Source organism: Physeter macrocephalus, chromosome 13, assembly GCF_002837175.3.
Source record: "Physeter macrocephalus isolate SW-GA chromosome 13, ASM283717v5, whole genome shotgun sequence".
NCBI lineage: Eukaryota > Metazoa > Chordata > Mammalia > Artiodactyla > Physeteridae > Physeter > Physeter macrocephalus.
Window position 1 is genome coordinate 84,089,525 of NC_041226.1, and position 19,737 is coordinate 84,109,261.

The 19,737-nt window shown below is 60.6% G+C and overlaps 1 protein-coding gene across 1 annotated transcript in view; it reads right to left on the reverse strand.

The window, feature by feature from the left end:
* Positions 1–19,737, reverse strand: part of VAV2 (vav guanine nucleotide exchange factor 2) — a 203,318-nt gene that overhangs the window by 88,333 nt on the left and 95,248 nt on the right. Inside the window, exon 3 of the mRNA XM_055089387.1 lies at positions 12,385–12,443. Coding sequence (XP_054945362.1) covers positions 12,385–12,443 — 59 coding nt within the window. The remainder of the gene's footprint in view (positions 1–12,384; positions 12,444–19,737) is intronic.

Here is a 19,737-nt window from a genome sequence, read left to right on the forward strand (position 1 = left end):
AGACTAGCTGGGGACCCTCCTCAGGGTTCTGGGGGGACCCGGAGGCGGTGTTCTGAGAGACCACCAAACCGCTGTGTGACCTCAGGCAAGACCCCTCCCCTCTCTGAGCCACGTTCTCCCACCTCCCAGAATAGATGTTGGCTGAGGGGCTGGGGTGTCAGAGCTGGAGGCACTCCTCTCCCCTCCTCCCACTTCCTGCCAGTCTGCTGGGAAGTGAAGGGTCAGCCCCTGGCCCTTCCACCAAGTGCTAAGAAGGCCTCTGTAGGCCCGCAGGGAGGGTCCCTCCCCTTGGTGGGTCCGCCAGGACAGAGAGGGCAAACCTGGGCCTGCCTGCAATCACCCCCTACCTTCCCATCCCCTCTGGCCAGGGCAGGCATCACTAGTTGATCTCGGTGTTCTCTGTGGCACAGCTGGGATGGACGAGGCTCCAGGTGGAAGACTGGTCCGTGGACTCCAGTTAGAGAAGCAGGTCCTCTTCCTGGGGGAGTTCTGGCCAGCCCTCCACCTACTGCCCAGAGGAGGGGACTCTCCCAGAGCAATCGGGCCAAGCCCCTACCGCCGGGCTCAGGGTCTGGGGTCGAGGTAGGAGCTCACACACCCTGCTGAAAGGACACAAGTGAAACCCAAGCCCTCCGCCCAGTTCACAAACGAGGGGTCCAGGGAAGGCCTCTGGGTGGGGGTGTCCTCAGGTTTCCCCGTCAGTCATGACAGCCCCCCCACAAGATGGGGGTTACCGTCTCATCACAAATGAGGACACCAAGGCTCAGAGAGGTAGAGGAAGTTGCCCGAAAGGACCAGCCAGGAAGTGACAGAGCCGGGCTTGGAGCCAGGACTAACCCCAGGAGGGGTCAGAGCAGGGAAGAAACCCAGGCAGGAACAAGCCTGCATTCGTCACCCCTGCCCAGGCGTCCGGCAGCATCTGGGCTGCAGCTCTTGGTCATCCCGAGGGACTGACCTGCCAAGCGGGTGGGTGGGGTGTCACTCCCTGTACCGCCAGCACCTCCTGTGGCCTATCGGGCTCTCGCTCCCCTCCCCCCATGACCCCTCCCCCGAGCCACCATCTCTCCGGCCTGGACACCCACGGCAGCCCCTCACCGGTCCCGGCCTCCACCCTGGAGCCCCTGCAGTCCACACGCGGCCAGCAGTTTCTAGACAAAATCTCCGAGGCCACTGCCTGCTGAAACCCGCCCCCCCAGGGCTGCCCCTCACACTCAGAGAGACCAGAGACCCCCCCCACCCTGCCCACCCCTCCCAACACGACCTCCCTCCCACCCCCTGCCCCTCTCCATCCCACAGGGACACCAAGCACAGCCCCTCCCCGCCCCCCAGCACCTCTGCCTGGGCCTCCGATGCCCAGACCTGTCCACACTGGCTCTGCTCACTCCTCGGGGGTCGGCCAGATCGAGGCCACCTCCTCGGAGAGGGGCACTGACCACTGCATCTGAGGGCCTCCGTCCCTCTCTCTGCCACCCTAGCCTCAGACTCAGCCCCCTGGAGCAGGTGCACACGACTGGTGACGGTGCAGGACAAGGGGCGTGCCAGTGTCTGGGCACCAGGCCGCTCTGGGCTCACGGGAGGACAAGGACAGGACTGCTGCCCCCCACTGCGTCCCGGGGGTCCGGCTTGGCTACTTCAGAGAGGGAACTGGACTGCGGCCCTTCTGGACGGCGCCAGCCCTGGGTCTGGAGGTGGCCCGCGGCAGGCGGGGCCGGGCTCGGGCCAGCTGCCCAGCCTGCGATTCTCACCTTGGAGTCTGTAGGGCCGAGGGCGCGGCCCAGCCTCAGGGCCGGGCTCCAGGCCTCGGCTTTAATCAGAACCACCGGTGCCTCACTGCTGCCCTCCTGGGAGGGGCCAGAGCCGGACGCCCGTCCCAGCCAAGCCCCGCTCCCGGACCGCCGGTCAGATTCCCAAGCTGGAGAGACGTGCAGGGCCCGTGGCAGGGCACCCAGCCTCCCGCAGCCACCAAGCCCACCAGGGGCGGGGCCGGGACCGCGCCTCGGCCGTCGAGCAGCCCCGCGTCACATCGCACGGTGGAGGGCCGGACCCTCCAGGGCCGAGCAGGGTAGAGGCCTGCCTTAGTCTCCCGACCAGTGACCCCAAAGGGAAAAGGGAGGCTCAGCTGCCCCCAGGGTCAGCAGGTGAGACCCGAGGCTGGCTTCCCAGCCCCCAGAGGCCAGCTCCGCCAGGCCCTGAGGCTGGAAGGGCCCGGAGATGCCCCGGGCAGCGGATCTGTGCCTGGGTCAGTGCTGGGCCCAGGCCCCAGGCCCCCTGACCCCCAGAGGACTCCCATGGGAGTATGGGAGGATGAGGTCCCAGTCCCACCCCGACCGGCTGGGCAACCCTGAGCTAGAGGTGCCCTCTCGGGGCCCCAGCCTCCCCTGAAAAATGGGGTTGGCCCTGTATTCCCGGGGTCCAGGCGCGCGTTCGGTGAGCTGACCCGGGGGGAGGGCTCCGGCCCGCGTGTGTCGCTCCTGCGACGATGCGGGGCACGGGAAACGGGGGACAGGAGGAGGGGCAGCTCCGGAAGGGCCAACGTGCCTCACGGGGCAGAGCTGCCCACCACGACCTGACCGATCGCATGACGGCCGTGAAAACAGCAATCCCGGCAGTCAGCTTACACCCGGTGACTCTGTATTAGAGGTCTGAAACAATGGAGACTACACAAAACTCCGCGTGAAATGTAACAGGACTAATTTTCCAAGAGCAGGGAGGTGGTGGTTACTTCCTGCTGGGGCCGCTGGGGCCAGGACCCGGGGGAGCGGCGGGGGGGGGGGTCATACGTTTCCTTCTGTCCTGTGAGCTAGAAGGTTCTAGTCTGGGGCTTGAATACTGGGCTCGTGAGACTTAAAAATAATAATTAAAAACTAAATAAATGAATCCATAAAAATAAAAGAAGGAAAACTGATAACCAAGAGGGAATCAGCAGGGAACGTTAAGGGAAGCCAGACAGATGGTCAATTCCAAGAGTCCATCCTCTCCTGTCAAAATATCACCACAGCTTGCCTAAAAACGAGGCGTATGCTGGTGGGGAGCGGCGGCTGGGACCCCGTACCTGAGCGCGAAGCCGGAGGTGAGGGAGACACGGCGGGCGGCGGGCAGGCTCAGGTCGCACGGGCTCACCCACCGAGGGCTGGACGGCGCGGGGGCCCCTCTGAGGCAGCCTGGCGGGGCCGCATCTGAGTTCACTCCACCGGTCCCTCAAGGCCTGACCTCAGGCCAGCGCCCCAGGCTCTTGGCCTCAGTCTCCTCATCTCTAGAATGGGAGACAAGAGTCCCTCCTCGCAGGGATGGGCAGCGTCACGCAGCGGGGCGGGTTGAATTCCGGTCGCTAGACACCCTGGCTCCACCGACGGGGCAGAGGCTGTAGGAGCCAGTGGGTGACTTGCTGGGTCTCCTTCCCCTGCCGCGGTGGCCACTCTGTTCCAGCTGGAGGCCGCCTGAGAGCCTGGCTCTGGGGGCAAGTGGCGTGGAGGGGAACACGGCCGACACACACGTGTCGCTGCAGCAAGTCATCGAGACTCGGGGCTGTCTGATGGCACTGAGTAGCCTGGTCCACCCTGACCGCAGCAGCCGCCGGCACAGAGCAGGGACGCGCCAGAGGCGACCCACGGTAAGAAGGATGACCCAAGTGACATCGGGGGGACCATCCCTTTATTACCAAAGCCCCTCTCCCGACAATGAGATGAGCGGGACTCAGGCTCATCCGAGCACTGCCTTCGCACTGTGTAACTGGATGCACCCAAAGCCCAGAACACCTTTTGCAGATGAGGCTGCATCTCGAGGCGGTGTGTCTGATTCACTGGCTCGGCCGTCCTCCTGCTAAGGCGGAGGCTTGGGCCGGTCCCTTCCCGCCGGCCACGGCTGGGAGCAGAGCTCAGGGCTGCACAGAGAGCACCGCCGACCTGGCCCCAGAGCCGGGCTTGGGGGGCGGGGGCTGGTTGCTAGCAGGGCCACATCCCCCCATACCGCCGGCCACACCGCGATGTCACATTCTGTTCCAGAGCATTTTTAATGACCTCACATCCCTTCTGCATATGGATAAATCCCACTGCAAAACAGGACAAGATTTCCTTCTCCGCCCCTGAAAATGAGCCGATAACGTTACACAGCTGCCCGATAAATGTTTAATGGTGGTATCTGCTGAGAAGGCAGCCTTTGATTGTTTTGCCTGTTACAGAGTGAAGCAGTCTTCGCTCCCTAGAGGGAAGGCCAGGCCTGGGGAGGGGGGCGGAGCTGGGGCTCCAGTGCCCGAGGACATTCTTACAGCCCCCAACACTGAATGTCGTTGGGGACAGGGCACCTGCCAGTGAGGACACCACTGTCCTTGGAGGCCCACCTCCCATCCCTGATAACTGGAGGGGGTCTCTGAACCCCAAACCTCCCTGCCGGCCGCTGGCCTCCTCCTCGGCATCCAGGTCTCAGGCTGGCGAGGGCCGTGCGAGGACCGGGTCAGGGCTCCTGGGGCTCTTGCCCAGCTTTCAGGAGTTGCAGCTTTGCGCCCCCATGCACCGGGGATGCCAGAGGCTGAGGGAGCCCTGCCTGGGCCCCGTCCCAGAGCTCGCTGCCCAGCAAAACCCACATCCCCGGGCTTGAAACGATAGAACTTCATTCTCTTGGAGCTGGAGGCCAAAAATCCTGAAATCAAGGGGCAGGCAGGGCCACACGAGGCTCTGTGGGGAGCCCTCCGGCCTCTCCCAGCTCCCGGGGGCCCCAGACGGTCCTGGGCTTCGCAGCGTCACTCCAGTCTCTGCCTCTGTCTCCACGTCCCTCCTCTGTCCCCGGGTCCCTGCTCTGCGTGCCTCTTATAAGGACACCTGCCTTTGGATTTAAGGCCCACGGGGTAGTCAGGATGATCTCATCTCAAGATCTCTAATTTGATTACATCTGCAAAGACTTTTCCCCAAAGCTCACAGTCACCGGTTCGGCGGCATATCTTCTTGGGGCCACCACTCAGCCCCCGACACCTGCCCTGCCGCGGGCTCACCGGGGGCCCCATGGGAAGCCAGGGCTGGGAGGCAGCGTCCCCAGGCCTCGCTTTGAGAACTGTGCCCGGGACACTCCACACTGGCCCCTGCTCCACCCTGGCCCTCGCCCCGGGCTCTGACCGTCAACCAAGTGAGCCTCCCTTTCAGAGACCAGGAAACGGCCTCGGGGCTAAGAAACCTGCTAAAAAGCACACCGGCAGCCCAGACCCCGGTCTCTTAGGCCCTTAACCCCACGCCTGTGGTCTGGGGTCACGCTCCGGCTGCTCCCCGCACCCTGCCCTGCACACGGCTGCAGTGCTGCCTGCCTGCTTGTGACCGGGGTCCAGTGTCCATCTCCCCACCTGACAGTGACTGGTCCCCCACGTGTCCCAGCACCTGTCCAGGGCTGCCGGCATCCCCAAGCGCTGACAGAATGAATGAATGAATGGGCAAAGGAATGAATGAATGAGCAGACGACTCCCTGGGCCCCGCCACCACCTGCTCGGGAAGCTCTCTGGGCCTCAAGTCTCCCTGTGTGTAAAAGTGGGAGATGAAGGGCCAGGTGTGGGAGCCGAGGAATCGGAACGGGGAAATTCACACTCGACCTGCCTCAAGCCTCAGAGCCTCCCAGGCAGGTGCGGGCAGATCCCCCATGCAGAGAGGCTCCTTCCCCTCCTCCTGTCCCTCGGCGCTGGACCTACTACGTGCCGGGCACTGTGCTGAGACCGTCACGGCCACCTTGTGAATCCTCACAACCACCCAGGGAGGGGGTTACAACTCTGACCCCACGTCACCCAGGAGGCCACGGAGGCTGGGGGCGTGCAGAAACGGACCCAGCACCCCAGCACCACCCCTAGTCGGCCGGGTCACTTCCTCATCCGCCCTCCACTGCAGCACACTGTCGAGGGCCTGCTCTGTGCTGCGATCACTGCCAGGCCACGGAAGCTGTGACCCTGACCACCTCGGAGCACCACACGGACACCAACCGACGTTTACGGGAAAGAAGACAGATGCGGAGACCGACCGACGTTTACGGGAAAGAGGACAGATGCGGAGACCAACCGACGTTTACGGGAAAGAGGACAGATGGAGGAAGGGTGGCAGGATGGGGTGTGGACGGAGAAGTGGAAGGACAGATGGGCGCATGGATGAGGGCACAGGTGACGGCGGGCAATTGGAAGAATGGACGGACAGATAGCGGGCTGCATGGACAGAAGGCCAGGCGGGCAGGTGGGTAGGTGAATGGGAGGGAGCGAGTGAGCGTGGGGGAGGGGAGGGAACAACAATAAAAATCCACTATAGCTCAGCCAGATGCACATTTTCTGTGGGCAAACTGACAGCACAGGCACGTCGAGCTGACGAGGATAACGATCTGGGAGTGGGGCAGAGAGAGATTTTAGCCGCAATGTGTCTTTTTAAAGAGCCCCGCCCGCCGCGGAGGCTCCAGCTGGCTGCTCTCGCCCCTCCTGCCGGGCTGCATCTCGCTTGTCCTGACCGCCTCCCGCACGGATTACCTCCCCGCTGCCCCGCGGGAAACGGCCGCTTAATATATTTGTGAACCAACGTGTCCCTCTCCAGCTCTCGTGCCCAGTAGTAGCGGCAGAGAGAAGCAGACACAGCGCTCCTTCAAAATTCTGCGCAGGGGTGAGTGACGGCTGAAAGGAGACGGCCCTGCCGGTGTCTGCGGTGGCGACGGACTCAGAAAGAGTCAACCGGCCACCGCTGGCCACCGTTTGTCAAGCACGCGGCCCACCTCCTCCACGCCGTCCTCCCGACAGCCCCATTCACAGGTGGGGCCCAGGCTCAGCTGCCGGCGGCAAGCGCTCAGCTGTCCAGGGAAGGACGCTGCAGGCCCTGGACGGTGGGGAAGGCTCAAAGGCTCCGTGGTGCCTCCCGGGAGCTCCGTCCCCGTGGCCAGTGTGGACAGGACACGGCCTTGGTGTCGCCAAGGCCAGCGTTTGGTCCTCCCCGCTGCCCCAGGGCTGTCCCCTCCTCCCCGAGTGTGGGTCACTGTCACCAAGTGGGGGGAGAGGGTTCTCGGCAGGAGGTTTAATGCAACAGTAGATTCCTTCCCGGGAGGGGCCCTGCGTGGAAGCAGGTGTCACTTTGTTAGGAGAATGCAAAAAGAATCCACACGCTGCGACCACTCTGTCCGCCAGGCGGGGGCCCCGCCCTGGCCTCAGCCGGCCCCTCCTCATTCTGAGGTGGGTTCTGTGTGACGACACCTGCGAGGCCAGAGTGGGGGGACAGGCCAGGCGGAGCCCCATCCGCACCTGCTCCCTCGAGCGAGGGCCTGGCCCGCACACCGTGCACCCTTTTGAGGCATGAAGCACCCCACCCCACCCGGCGACGGCCGGTCACCAGCCTCGGCTGCCACATCACACCAGCTCCGGGGTCCTTGAAACAAAGGAAACCAAACTGACCGGGCCTGACCGCCCCCGCTCCCCTGCCCGCACGCCCTCCTCCAACACCTCCCAGACAGGAGCTCCCTCCCCGCCAGCCTTGCCTCTGCCATGAGGAGCACCCTCCCCTTCTAGAACCTTCTACGGAGCCCCAGGCAGGATCAGGAACACTGCAGGCGCCGCTGCCCCAGCTGGTGGGATCCCTCTGTTCAGGTGAGAAATGCTTGGAAGCGAGACAGGGGTGACGGAGGCACAACACTGTGAACGTGTGAGCTGCCACTGAACCGTACACTTCAAAGGGATGAACCTTACGTGAAGTTTAGTGCAACTCAATGAAAAGCCGGGGAGCACAAGACAGGGTGGTGGGGCTGGGCTAGGACCAGAGAATCAAAGACGGAGGCTGGTCCCTGCTCCCAAGAGCACTCAGCCCAGCGAGGACCCAGAGCTGAGCCCACCACCCGGACCCAGCGCAGCGTGTGTGCAGACGTCCACGCGCCTAGGGCGCGACGACGGCCCCCCCGCCCGCTCCTAAGGCTCCTGTCCCATGCCATCTGCATTCACTCCCACTGCTGCTGTCACAAAGGGCCACAACAGTGGCCCCAAGCCACACGGGTTTACTATCTTGCAGTTCTGGAAGGTTAAAAGTCGGCAATGGGTCTTATGGGCTAAAATCAAGGTGTCAGCAAGGCTGGCTCCTTCCGGAGGCTCCAGGGGAGGATCCGTTCCTCTTCCAGCTTCGGAGACGGCCCGCGTTCCCTGGCTCGTGGGCACATCACTCCAACCTCCTCTGTGTCATCACATCTCCCTCCTCTGACTCTGACCCTCCTGCCGCCCTCTTACAATTACAGATGTAAGTACCTCTATAAAAACATAACCTGCAGAGAACCGTTTCCCTGTCACACAGGGTCCAGGAGTTAGGAGGTGGATGTATCTTTGGGGGGAGGGGGCACCTGTCAGCCCACCACCCAGCCAGCAGCCCGTGGGCGTTCACAGAGCGTCAGGGGCTGCACCAAATCACACTGCACAGTGTACGGGCTCACGGCAACCTTGCGTGGCAGGTGGAGCTTTCCCAGCCTATGGAAGAAGAGACAGAGGGTCCAAGAGCTTCCCTGCCTAAGGTCACTCAACAAGCAGGTGGCTGACAGATGAGACCTCCGCCGGCGGGGGGCGCCTTGGCTTCACCTTTCAGTTCCAGCCGCAGAGAGGGTCTCACCGTCTCCTCCTTCCCAGCCATTCCCAGCCCAGCCGTGATGATCCCTCAGTCTGGATCCATCCGGCTCCAGCTGCAACAAGGACCCACATCCCCACACGCTGAGCTGGGTGGCTCCCCAGGGATCACCCCAACCCCCCCCACACACACACACACACACACACACACACACATCACTCCTGATCCCCCAGCCAGCACCAGGGTGCGGCTCTGAGATTAAGTCTCCTATTCATCAGCCTCTGAGAAGCATGATTGGGGCTTTTGTGGAAAATCAGCTCATTATGCACAGAGCAAGTGTTGTGAAAATGATCGTTTTTCTAAAGGAGCATGTTGGGCTCCTCTCCAGCCATGAAAGAAATGAGGAAGAGATTCTTCAGGGCTGCAGGCTTGGTCTGTGGGTTTTCAAAACAGAAAAGTTTGGCTAAAGGAACACCTTCTGCTAATTAACAACACTGTGAATTGCTCTTAAGGGAAGACAGCATAGTTAGCGTTTTGTGTTAGCGCCGGTGGCTCCCAGGATGGTAAAGTGCCCGCGAAAAGAAAACTCAGCCTGTACGGTGCAGGAGGAGAGATTATTCAAACGCGGCGTGCGCGCCAGGGACAGTCGGAGCCCGCCTCCCAGGCTCAGGGTGGGTGAGCCGTGTGAGGTGATGGAGGTCCTGTCCCCAGGGGGCTGCGGAGGGAAAGGACCCTGGGAAAGTTCTGGATTGGGGCTCAGACAAGGAGGGAGAAACACAGGGTGAGGATGGGGCACAGGGGAAACCGAGCGATCCTGCCTCTCCCTTTTGTCTGCAAACACCTCCCCGATCCCCTTCATTTCCCCCTCCCCCGTGTGCAGTAAAGGGTTAACGCAGCAGACTGGGCTGCCCACGCCCTCCCTGCACATTCAAGAAAGATCAGGCCCTGGCCCGGAGGCTCCCGCAGGGACCTCTGTGCCCTTGGGATGTCCTGCTGATAAGAGCAGCTTTGTCTACCTGGGGGGCCCTGGGCCCAGCCACAGAGTCTGGGATATGATGGGGTTTATGGGGGGCCTAGGGCCCCACGGTACCAGCTCGACCTCTGCAGGGGCCGGAGGCTAAGGTCACCCACGTGGGCAGTGAGCCGTGTCTACATGACCCACCCCAAACGAGAACCTGGGCACCAAAGTTCAGCGGGGGCTTCCCTGGCTGGCAACCCCCACCCATGACATCACACCTCGTTCTGGGAGAATGAAGCACTGTCCACGCAACTCCTCGGACAGAGGAGACCTGGGAGACTCGTGCTTCATCTCTCCTGGACGCCAATCTACGTGCCTTTTGCATTTGCTGATTTGCATCTGCCTCCTTTTGCTGTAATAAACCAGAATCTGGAGTATAGCGGCTTTGCTGAGTTCTCTGGGTCCCAGCGAATCGTCAGACCCGAGGGTGGTCTTGGGGGCCCCCAACACACCCTGTTACGTCATTGCAACAAACTATAATACGTGTCGAGCCCTTCTGTGGGCCAACACTGACCTCGGGGTTTACGTACCTCATCTGAATGAACCCCGAGGAGCCCCCTGGGTGAACCCCCATCCACCACCTCAGAGAGGAGCTTCCCACACAAGACACACAGCCAACAAGATGCAGGGTTTACAGCCGGGTCTCACCAACCCCGCAGCCCAGATCGCAACCCTCTCTGCTCACCATCGCCCTAGGGGTGGCCACCTTCAGGGCTGGGGTCTCCATTCCCCATCCAGGGGGCCGCTGTGCCCACACACTGCCCGGGCGGCTCCCGGAATAGGGAGGGGAGAGGGCAGGTTTCCAAGCTCCCCTGCCAGCCTCGGAGAGCACCACGGGAGCAGCCTGGGAGGCACCTGGGTCGTGGGGCGGGGGCCCTGGGACCACGGGGGCGAAGAGGTCAGGGGAGATGGGGGGATGGGGGCGAGAAGGCCAGGAGGGAGGGCACCACCCCGTCCCCCAGGGGCGGGATCCACACTGATCAGAGGTCACACGCCCGCTCTCAGGCCCCTCACCACCTTCTAAGCCACCAGCAGATGCTATGGCTGGCTGTCAACCCTCAGGGAAACTGAGGCTCTAGGAGCCTGTGGACAGGACGGTCACAGCCTCGGTCACGGGCCCCGGGCCCGGCAGGGCACGGCGTGGGGAGCCTGGCACGGTGCTCAGGCCACCGCAGGACCGAGTCCAAGCACAGCCAGCCGGCTCGTCCGCCCCAGGAGCAACACTGGGCTCGCTGGCAGCAGGCCCCTGTTTGGGAGGATGTTTAATGGATTGAGAGAAAAGCTCACATTGTCACGTTACGTGACAAAGCAGCTAAAATGGCTAACTGCTGTGGCGGGACTTCCTTCCTGCCTGCATGTGCGTGTAGACACGCGCACACGGGTGGAGAATGTGCTGGAACGGGTAAGAGGCAACCCGGAACAGCGCCTGTCGTCCCGGGCTAGCGGGGGAAAGAACGGACGACCGTTTCCGGGAAAAACACACAAAAATCCACGTACTGTCTTGGTATCCAGAAACAACTCGCTTTTCTCAATTAAACATTTTTAACGTGTCCCTATTACAGACAAAAGCTACAATGAAAACCAGCCCATGCAACTGGGGGCCTCACAGCTGAAGCAATGTTCTAGAACGTAGGCTGGGTGGTGGGTACAGGGGTTTCATCTTACTGTTATTCCTTATACCCTAAACGTGTTATAAATATTCTCGAATGTGTGTTTAATAGCAGCTTAAAAACATTTTTTAACAGCCTATCCTTCAGCTGACATTTTAAAAAAATCCTCAATTCAATGAAATTTCTGAGTCCTTGGAGAACCCAACAGAAAAAGAGGTTCTGGGTGGGTTCCCTAATATTTGCGTCTGTTCCGGTGACCCTCTGGACCTGGGCAAACAGCCCCACCGAGGGTCCCGCTGCGGTAGGCACCCTGGTCCTGGGACCCCCAGCCCACGCATGTGCAGCGCCCCCCTCCACGACAACACGGAGGGGTGAAGCCCCTCCGTGGTTCCACCACCCTCACAAAGGCACCTGCACCCAGCCACGTGCGACCCCATTCGCTCCACCCTCAGGAGGAGCTATTTCTGCCCTCCCAAGCTTCTCATCCCCACCCTGCTAGCCCACAATCCCCGGGGACATCGAGGAAGGCAGGCTGTCCTCACCGGATATGGAACCTGGTCTCCCTGACCCCAATCCATGGGTCAGAAACCACAATGACCAGTCCTCACCTGGGGCTGCCCCCCATCCCCCTCCCCCGTGGCCGGCATGCCCCCATCCCCCCATCTCCCCTGACCCCTCCGCCCTCCCAGTTCCAGGGCCCCTCGCCCCATGAGGTCCACGTGTCAGGGACGAGAGATCAGACCGCGGGGGCCACGGGATTCTCTGCAGTCCGAGCAGAATTAAAGCTGAGAGTGGAGAGATTCCTGCCGGGAGGCCTGCAGCCCCAAGCAGGCAGGTCCCCTGGTTCGGCCCCATCACAGCAAACAAACACTGCGACTTCATGCGAGGCAAAACCCACTTCTGATGTGTGGAGAGTGCATTTAGGTAGGCAGTGATCTGTGAAAGGATTAATTTGCTGATCTTATTACCTAAATCGAGAGAGATTTTGCAGCCATCAGTAACATGCTGCCAGATTTCCCCGGTGTGAGCTGAAGCCTCTCCCCTCCTCCCCGCCCCTTCCAGCCGCTGCCAACAGGCAACCCGACAACACGCTGAAAATGAATGAGAAAGACACAGGGCAGAGGGTGTCTGCTCAAAACTCCAATATCTGTGACAGGGCACGCGGGTGGCGGATGAAGATGAAAGGGCAGGCACTCAGCAGTGCGCGCTCCGCGAAGCTCACCTGATCCCTTTGTTCTGAGCCAAGTTGTGCAGGGAGAGTCTCGACACGGCTGAGATGACCTGGGGGGAGACGAAAAGATGCTTCTGTAATTTCACCAGACAGCCTAAAGTCATCATAAAACTGTAATGAAGTGTTTTGTAGGTGTCGAGAACAGTTCACTGAGCCCGTTTCATCTTGGTAAACAATAACAAAAACCACAGCCTAAGATTTTTTAGGCAAGACACCTATTTTGTATTTGTCGTGCAAAATACGTCATTTTGGTGCATTAATATTTGCTGAGGGCTGCTGCACGCCCGGTGCAGCGCCCTGGAGAGGAGCAGGGCTGGGCTCACAGCCCCCCTCTGCCGACTCCTGGGGCTCCGACATCAACCACTCCCTGAGTCTCGTTCTCCCCCAGGAGAGGGTCTGCCTCATCGGGGCCACTGAGAGTCTGCTCAGACATCATGCCTACAAAGTGCTCACCCCAGGCTCCTGTTCTGGAAGTTACCATATGATTAATAACAACTCCTGTTCTCCGTAGGTGCTGATCCATTTCAGAGATGGGGAAACAGTGGCCCAGAGAGGTCAAGAGATTTCCCCAAGGTGACACAGCAGCCCGGGGCACAGCGTAGACGCAAACATCCCAGCATAGTGCTCCCTTCCCTTCCAGCCCCTTCTCTCTCCAGTATGACCATTTAAACAGATGCCCGGCTCCCTGGGGGGTCAAGGTGTAGAGGGAACACGAAGAAGGCCAGGTTCAGATTTCATGAGGGGATCCCAGCAGGCTCTCCCCAGACCGACAAGACTTGTCAAACTCAAATGCCTGAAGCGCTCGGCGAGGAGCCGTGGCTACTCCTTCCATCTGCCGCCCCTGCCCCAACCCGGCCCTGCCCTGTGTCCAGCCCCCCCGCCCAGATACACAGGCCCCACCCAGCTCCCAGCCTCAGAGGCCTCAACGCGGCCCTTCCACAGATCTCCAAAGTGACCAGCGGCAAGCAGGGAGGAGGCTCCACAGACGGTCATGGGGCAACGGAGGCCAGGAGAGGGTGGTGGTGACTGACCCCGAACACAGAGCATAACGCGCTCGAGAATGACTCACAACTCACACAAGCTGCTTACGATTCCCGGCAGGACTGATGGGGCACCTGCCGTGCCAGACGCCGAGCACTGAGGAGGCAGGGGCAAGCCTCGACCCTGAGAGCCAGCTGTGTGTGCACGGGTGTGTGTGTGCATCTGAGGACGGGGAACAGGAACATGGCCCGTGATGACCACTTGCTAAAGGCACAGACACCCTCTGCTGAGCACTGGCTGTCTCAGAAACTGAGTCTGATGGGCCTTTCACGGGCATCATGCCAGCCAATCCTCACACCCCTGAAGGCCAGGCCCGCCGTGCACGCTTGGGAGACGGGAAAACTGAGGCTACGTCACCTTCCCGAAGTCCCCCATCCGGGACACGTGCCTCAGACTTCCTTGTGGGCAGCTCTCCTTCTAGCAGCAGTTTCTTCTTAAAAAAGAGGGGGAGAGAACCCCAACCCATACAGAAGGGCCCTTTCTCAGCTGGCGAGACGGCAGATTCGGCCAACAAGCTGAGTGCTGTGAGCTGTCTTCCGGTAGGGGTTCTATTTCAGGGGCCGGGACGCACGGAAGTTATGAATGCAGAGAATGACAGGGTTCTTCTGTGTTTTCTCAGACAAGACTCAATGGGCTTATTGTGCAGCTGGCCCAGCCAGGGCTCCCACACTTGTGTGCTCCAAGAGGCCTTTCACAAATAATGAGCAACTTGGCTTCTGCTGTTATTCTTGGCTTTTAAGGGCTCTAAATATTTAGGAAGAAGAAAAATTAAAGCAATATTGCTTGATGTCCTTATAGTTACTAGGTGGAATGCTGGAAGTGTTAGGGCCGAAGGGCTTAGCAACTAGAGGGCACACGTGCCACCCCTCTCCTACGCCTACCGTGGCAGACATTGCTAATCAACTGCCGCACTCCTCCGCATGGAGCCAGACACAGGCTTAGAGTCCTTCCTGCGGAGTCCACACAAGGCACCAGCAGCCGGTCAGCATCGGCACAGGAGACGAAACCTGTCTGCCAACCCGCAGTCAGGGCCGAGGCCGAGTCTCACACAGTCTCTCACAGAGCCCAGGACAGGGAGGAGCTGCCACAGGTGAGTGAGCTGAGGCCAGGAGACCGGTCCCTGTGTCCACGTGTCCACGGTCCCAGCGGACAGAATGGCTTCTCCTGCTGCTATGACCACAGCAAAGCTCAGCCCTGAGCTCTCAGTCGCTTTGCTCCAGGCTGGAACCTGTCACTAGCGGTTTGTAAAGGGCTCCGCTCTGGATTTGTATCACCAGACAGGAGCAGCTCCTTAAACGGGGTTAACAGGGTTAACTGTCCCAGCTCTGCCGGAGGTGCCCTGCCCCTCGCTCCGCGTGGGCTGTGCATTTCTTGGCTGGTGTCTGTGCAAGAAGGGAAATCTCAGGTCTCACCAGGGGGAACCTCACTCCAGTGACCAGAGGCCCAGGGCAGGGGCTGCTGGGAACAGACGTGGGACGCCCTTCAGGGCCGTGGGGTCAGATGAGGGGCACTGGTTAGGTTAGGGGTGCGGGGGGCGTGAAACACCTCAGTGGCTTCCCGAGGCGCCTTTGGCCGGTGCCTGCCCCACTCCCGCCGTGGAGGAGCTGGGCTTCCCCAGAGGCATCCTTCTCCTGTGATGATCAAAAAACTCCTGGCCCACAGTCCCTGCCAACTGCTCTGAAAACGTAAATGTCAAAGGATGACATTTCCCCAACTTTGATCTCCGTTTCTCATCTGCATCCCTAGTAATGAATGAAAAGACACAGCACCTGCTCCCCTCCTCCCTCCCTCTTCTCCTTCCCTCCACATACAAGCGGCTCAGACCTTTGGGCTCAGCGATCCACCAACTGTTCCCGCCTGGGCCCACGGAGCCTCAGCTCCAGGCAAACAAAGAAACGTGTGTGCAGGGGCCGGGCAGGGGATTGACAGGAGAAGGGTGTGCGCCCACGGGGACCAGTCCCGCTGGGAGGAGGAACGTGCACGGCCAACTCCCCAACGCCATGGCTGTTTCCTGCCTTGACTGTGACCTTTAATGTTTCAGCTCCTTTAAGACTCGGTGAAGGAACAAGAATGGGTGTGACAGCCCAGAGGCTGGGAGGCCGGGGTCCCGGGTCTGGGGTCTGGATGGCAGTCTTGGCCCCGTCCCCACCAGGCGTGGCCTGCTCTGACCCGGCAGCTCTCCACCCGGCCTCCATCCGGGAGGACAGATTCCCAGACACCGGTGGCCAATCAGCTTCCACACGTGCATGGGAGGAGCTTTAGAATGCAGACCCCCAGGCCCAGCCCAAAGGCTCGGACAGAGGTGGTGGCTCCTCCTCAGAAGGTGGCCCAAGCAGAGCATGCGTGGGGTTCGGTGGGGGGGCCACCGGAGCGGGTCTGGGCTGCAGCCAGATGGTCTGCTGGGGAGGAAGAGCCCAGACAGTCCTGGGTTCAAATCCGGCCCCTCTGCCTCAGTTTGCCTGTCTGTGAAATGGGGGAGAAAAGCGTGTCTCTCATGTGACTCTGCTGGACTCGGTGGAACGTGTGTCAGGCGGCTGGCCTGCAGCAGGTGCTCACAAACTGCCCACAGAAGGGGGTTTTGCACAACCAGGGGAGCGAGGAGATCCACGTGGTGATTAAGGGTTGCCTCACCCACCCCCCATTCGGATGAAACCACAGGAAGAGGGCAAAGCTCCTGGCTTCAGGCTTGAGCCTTTGTTACAACTTAAAAAGAGGAGTTCAGGACGAGGGCTGAAGAGGCAGACAGAGACCAGGGGCCGAGAGAGAGATGGAGAGATGAAGAGACAGAGAGAGAGGGGATCTCGGACTTCAAAAAGCAGCATCATTCAGGGGTCTCCAGGGGGAGACAGGGAGGACATCCCGAGGCCTCCAGGCAGCTCTGGACCCGTTACCCCTTTGCCGAAGCCTCTGCTGAAACCTGCAGCGCCTCGAGGGCCTGGCCCCGAGTGGGCGGAGACAGCTCTGGGCTGCCGGCCTTGCCCACCCTCCTCTGCTCGGTCGTCCCTGGGCTGCAGGAGGCCCAGCCACAATCAGCCTCCTGCCCAGCAAGGGCTGTAACTCAGGTGAGGACTCACCTACTGCTCCGGGGCAGAGTTTGCAAACTGCAGGTGTTGACCCACTGGTGAGGTGTAAACTTGGACGGGTCCTAACGGTATTTTTTCAGAGAAGTAGGATAGGATGGGATGGGACAGGAAGGGATGGATGGGATGGGACAGGACAGACAATACCGGAAAAGAGAAGTAAATTAAGTATTATCTCATGAAACCCAGTCTGTGTCAGCCAATCCCGTGCTCCCATCAGCTGCACCATACTCCACACGGGAGCCCGCAGTGGGCAAAAAACCCCGAACTCCTCTTCCAGGCCCAACCAGACCACATCTTCCAGCCTCGCCTGCAGTTACTGGGAACAGACATCAGGCAGGCTGCTTTGCAGACCTAGCTCACGCAACCTCCCTGCTCCCGGGGTGACCTTGAAAGCCCCACTTAAAGGTGGCAAAGCCGCCATCAGCCTGGATCCCAGAAGGTCTGCGTGGAGCAGAGGCCACACACGCGCACACACTCTCTGCCCACCGGGAAACTCTCTGAACGGTTCCGCCACCTCCCGTGTGAGCCAGCCCAGCCCAGGTCTATCCGTCACGGCAGCTCTGCTGTCATCACACAAAACGTCACTGCCCTGCAACTCAACATGTGAACATAAGAATAGGCAGAGACAGAGACGACCCAGAGCAAGAACAGAGACGGCTACAAGTGCCCAGTCGCTGGTCAGCTGACAAGTGGGCGGGTCCGTCGGCCCCGCTTGGTCAGGAGGGCTTCCTGCCCCAGCTCCCCCCACCGGTCGTTAGGAATCATTAAGCAGGAACCGAGCAGACCAGGAAGACTTTCTTATCAGCCAGGACCACTCATCTGCAAACACACCAGCAGCTCCGAGGAGACAAACGGGCCAGATGATCAAGCTCATTCAAATACGTTGCCCGGAAACTCACCTATCGGCGGGGAAATCTACAGCTAACTCGACTGCATATTTAGAAGCAAATCATTATACATTGTATTCTCCAGCTCAGCCTGCATCGCCCTTCCTTTTTTCTCTTTGCGCATCAAGAGCAAGGTCAGAAACACTTGTGCTGTTGCCTTCGGAACGACAAGCGGCCGGCAAGGAGTGATTCATCACGAGCCACGGGCAACCACAGCTCCGTGTTCAAGCTCTGCCACCAGAAGGCCGGGAAACAAAAGCAAGCGGGGAACACGGTCACCTCTTAGCCACCGCCTTCTGCACAGCAGTGCCACAGGACCTAACAGATGGGGTTTTCCTTCAAGGGAGCCAAAAGGATGTGGGGAGATGGGAGGGAGCCAGACCCCATGCCCCAAGACAGCGCAACAGCAGAATGAAAAAAAAAAAACGCCACTCACAGAGCCAAGTGACCTGCAGCAACCTGGGAGGGGAGTGCTCGGAGGGAGGGCCTGGTAGCCTTTAGAGGGTCGGAGCTTGAACGTGATTTAGGAGGAAAGAAAAAGGTAGGCTAAGAAAGAAAAGGCTACGGATATCCCAGAATGGGCCCACTGCTCTTTCGTGCCCTTGAACTGAGTTTTCAGTGAGATTTGAAACAATTCCCCAAATCTAGCTGCACTTCCTTGCCCGGTGGGTCCAGGTCAAGACCCTCAGGGACCAGCAGCCCAAATCTTCACACCTCGGACTCTGTAGCTGCTGACGTCTGTGAGCCAACACAGAGGGATCCCTGAGCCCCGGGCCCTCTCGGACCTGTGACGGTGGCCTCACTCCGCTCTGCCTGCAGAGCACCCCCAGTGGAGCCAGCGCCTGGCACGCCCTCAGCCCCCTCTGTGCGTGGACACTCCTCCGTCTCCACGGCCACCCACCACGGGGGGCTGCCCTGCTCTTCCTTACAAGTTGAAAAAACTGAAGCCCAGAGAGGGTACGGTGACAGGACCAAGGTCTCACCGCTGGAGGCGGGGACCGCACCGGAGCCCAGCTCCTAAAACACATAGGAGGCCCCACAAAAGCAAGGATGCTGGGCATCTGTCCCAGCCACCTCCCCCGGGCCAGGAGACAGCCCTGGCCCCCACCTTACCCAAGGTGGGTGCTCAAGGAGGACAGGCTAGACCCTGGCTCTGCTCTCTGCTCGGCCCTTTCTCTGAGCGTCCGCCCCACCCCTCGGGCCTCAATTTCCTACTGGGAATGAAAGGCTGTGACCTAGTCTGGCGTTCCCCTGGCTCTGATCACGTCTGAGAGTCCCGGGCCACGGCACACAGGACAGACCCCAAGGGCCTGGTGAGGCCCCTGGTGAGGGGGCCAAGCAGAAGCCCCCAGGGACGTCACAGCTGTAAACGGCCCAGAGCCAGGAGCCTGGAGGATGGCACGTGGCCCGGGGCCTCTGAGACCAGCTGACCGCTACACTGAGCCCAAGAGGGGAGATGGGAAGGGGGCAGGGGCCACCCCCGTTCCTCCCCATGTTCTCTGCCGCCGGCATCCCTGCCTTCTGTGTCTCCGAGGCTACACTTGGCGGGGGGGGTTGAGATTTAATATCCCCTCCGTCCTGACACCCTCGGGAGAGCTGGAAGAGGAGGACTGAGCGGCAGGCCCCGTCCCCCGGCACCATCCCCTCCCCACTGCAACCAGCTAAGGTGGCCAGCTGCCCCGGCCAGTGTGTAAGGGTGACGGCCCAGCCCCCATACCTCCAGAGGAGAAGGAAGCCCAGGACCCAGCCGGAGCAGGAAAGGCCGGGGGCAGCACTCCATAACCCTGGGAACCAGGAAAGAAGAGGCTGGAAGGGAAGCTGGATCCAGGTGTCCTCATGGAACACAGTGAGGGGTCAGGTGTGAAGGGAGCATCCAGAGCCACCCAGCCGTGAGGCTCAGGGGTGCCTGCAACAGACGGTGTCCATCCAAGAGTCCCTGAGCACCGGCTGCCTATGGTCCCTGATCCATAACATGGGGGCAAACGGTCCATGATCACAGGACTGGGAGAGGACCAGGGGAGAATCTGAACTGGAGCTGTTCCCAACTAGGAGGGTTTGCAGGAATCGGTCAGGGAAACGTAAAATCCTTAGCGGAAGGAGCTTAGCGACCATCTGGTCCAAATTCTTCCATCTGCAGATGGGAAACCTAAAACCCAGCTAGGGAGATGTAAGTGATTTGCAAAGGCCACCCAGTAACTTCCAGGCAGACCCAGCCGGGAAGGCAGGGATGCCATTTGGAGCTCCAGGTCCCCATCTGACTGGCTTCACTGACAACCTCAGCTAACGTGCACCCAGGCCTCCCCCCGGCCAAGTCTTTACCAGGCTTATTTCTG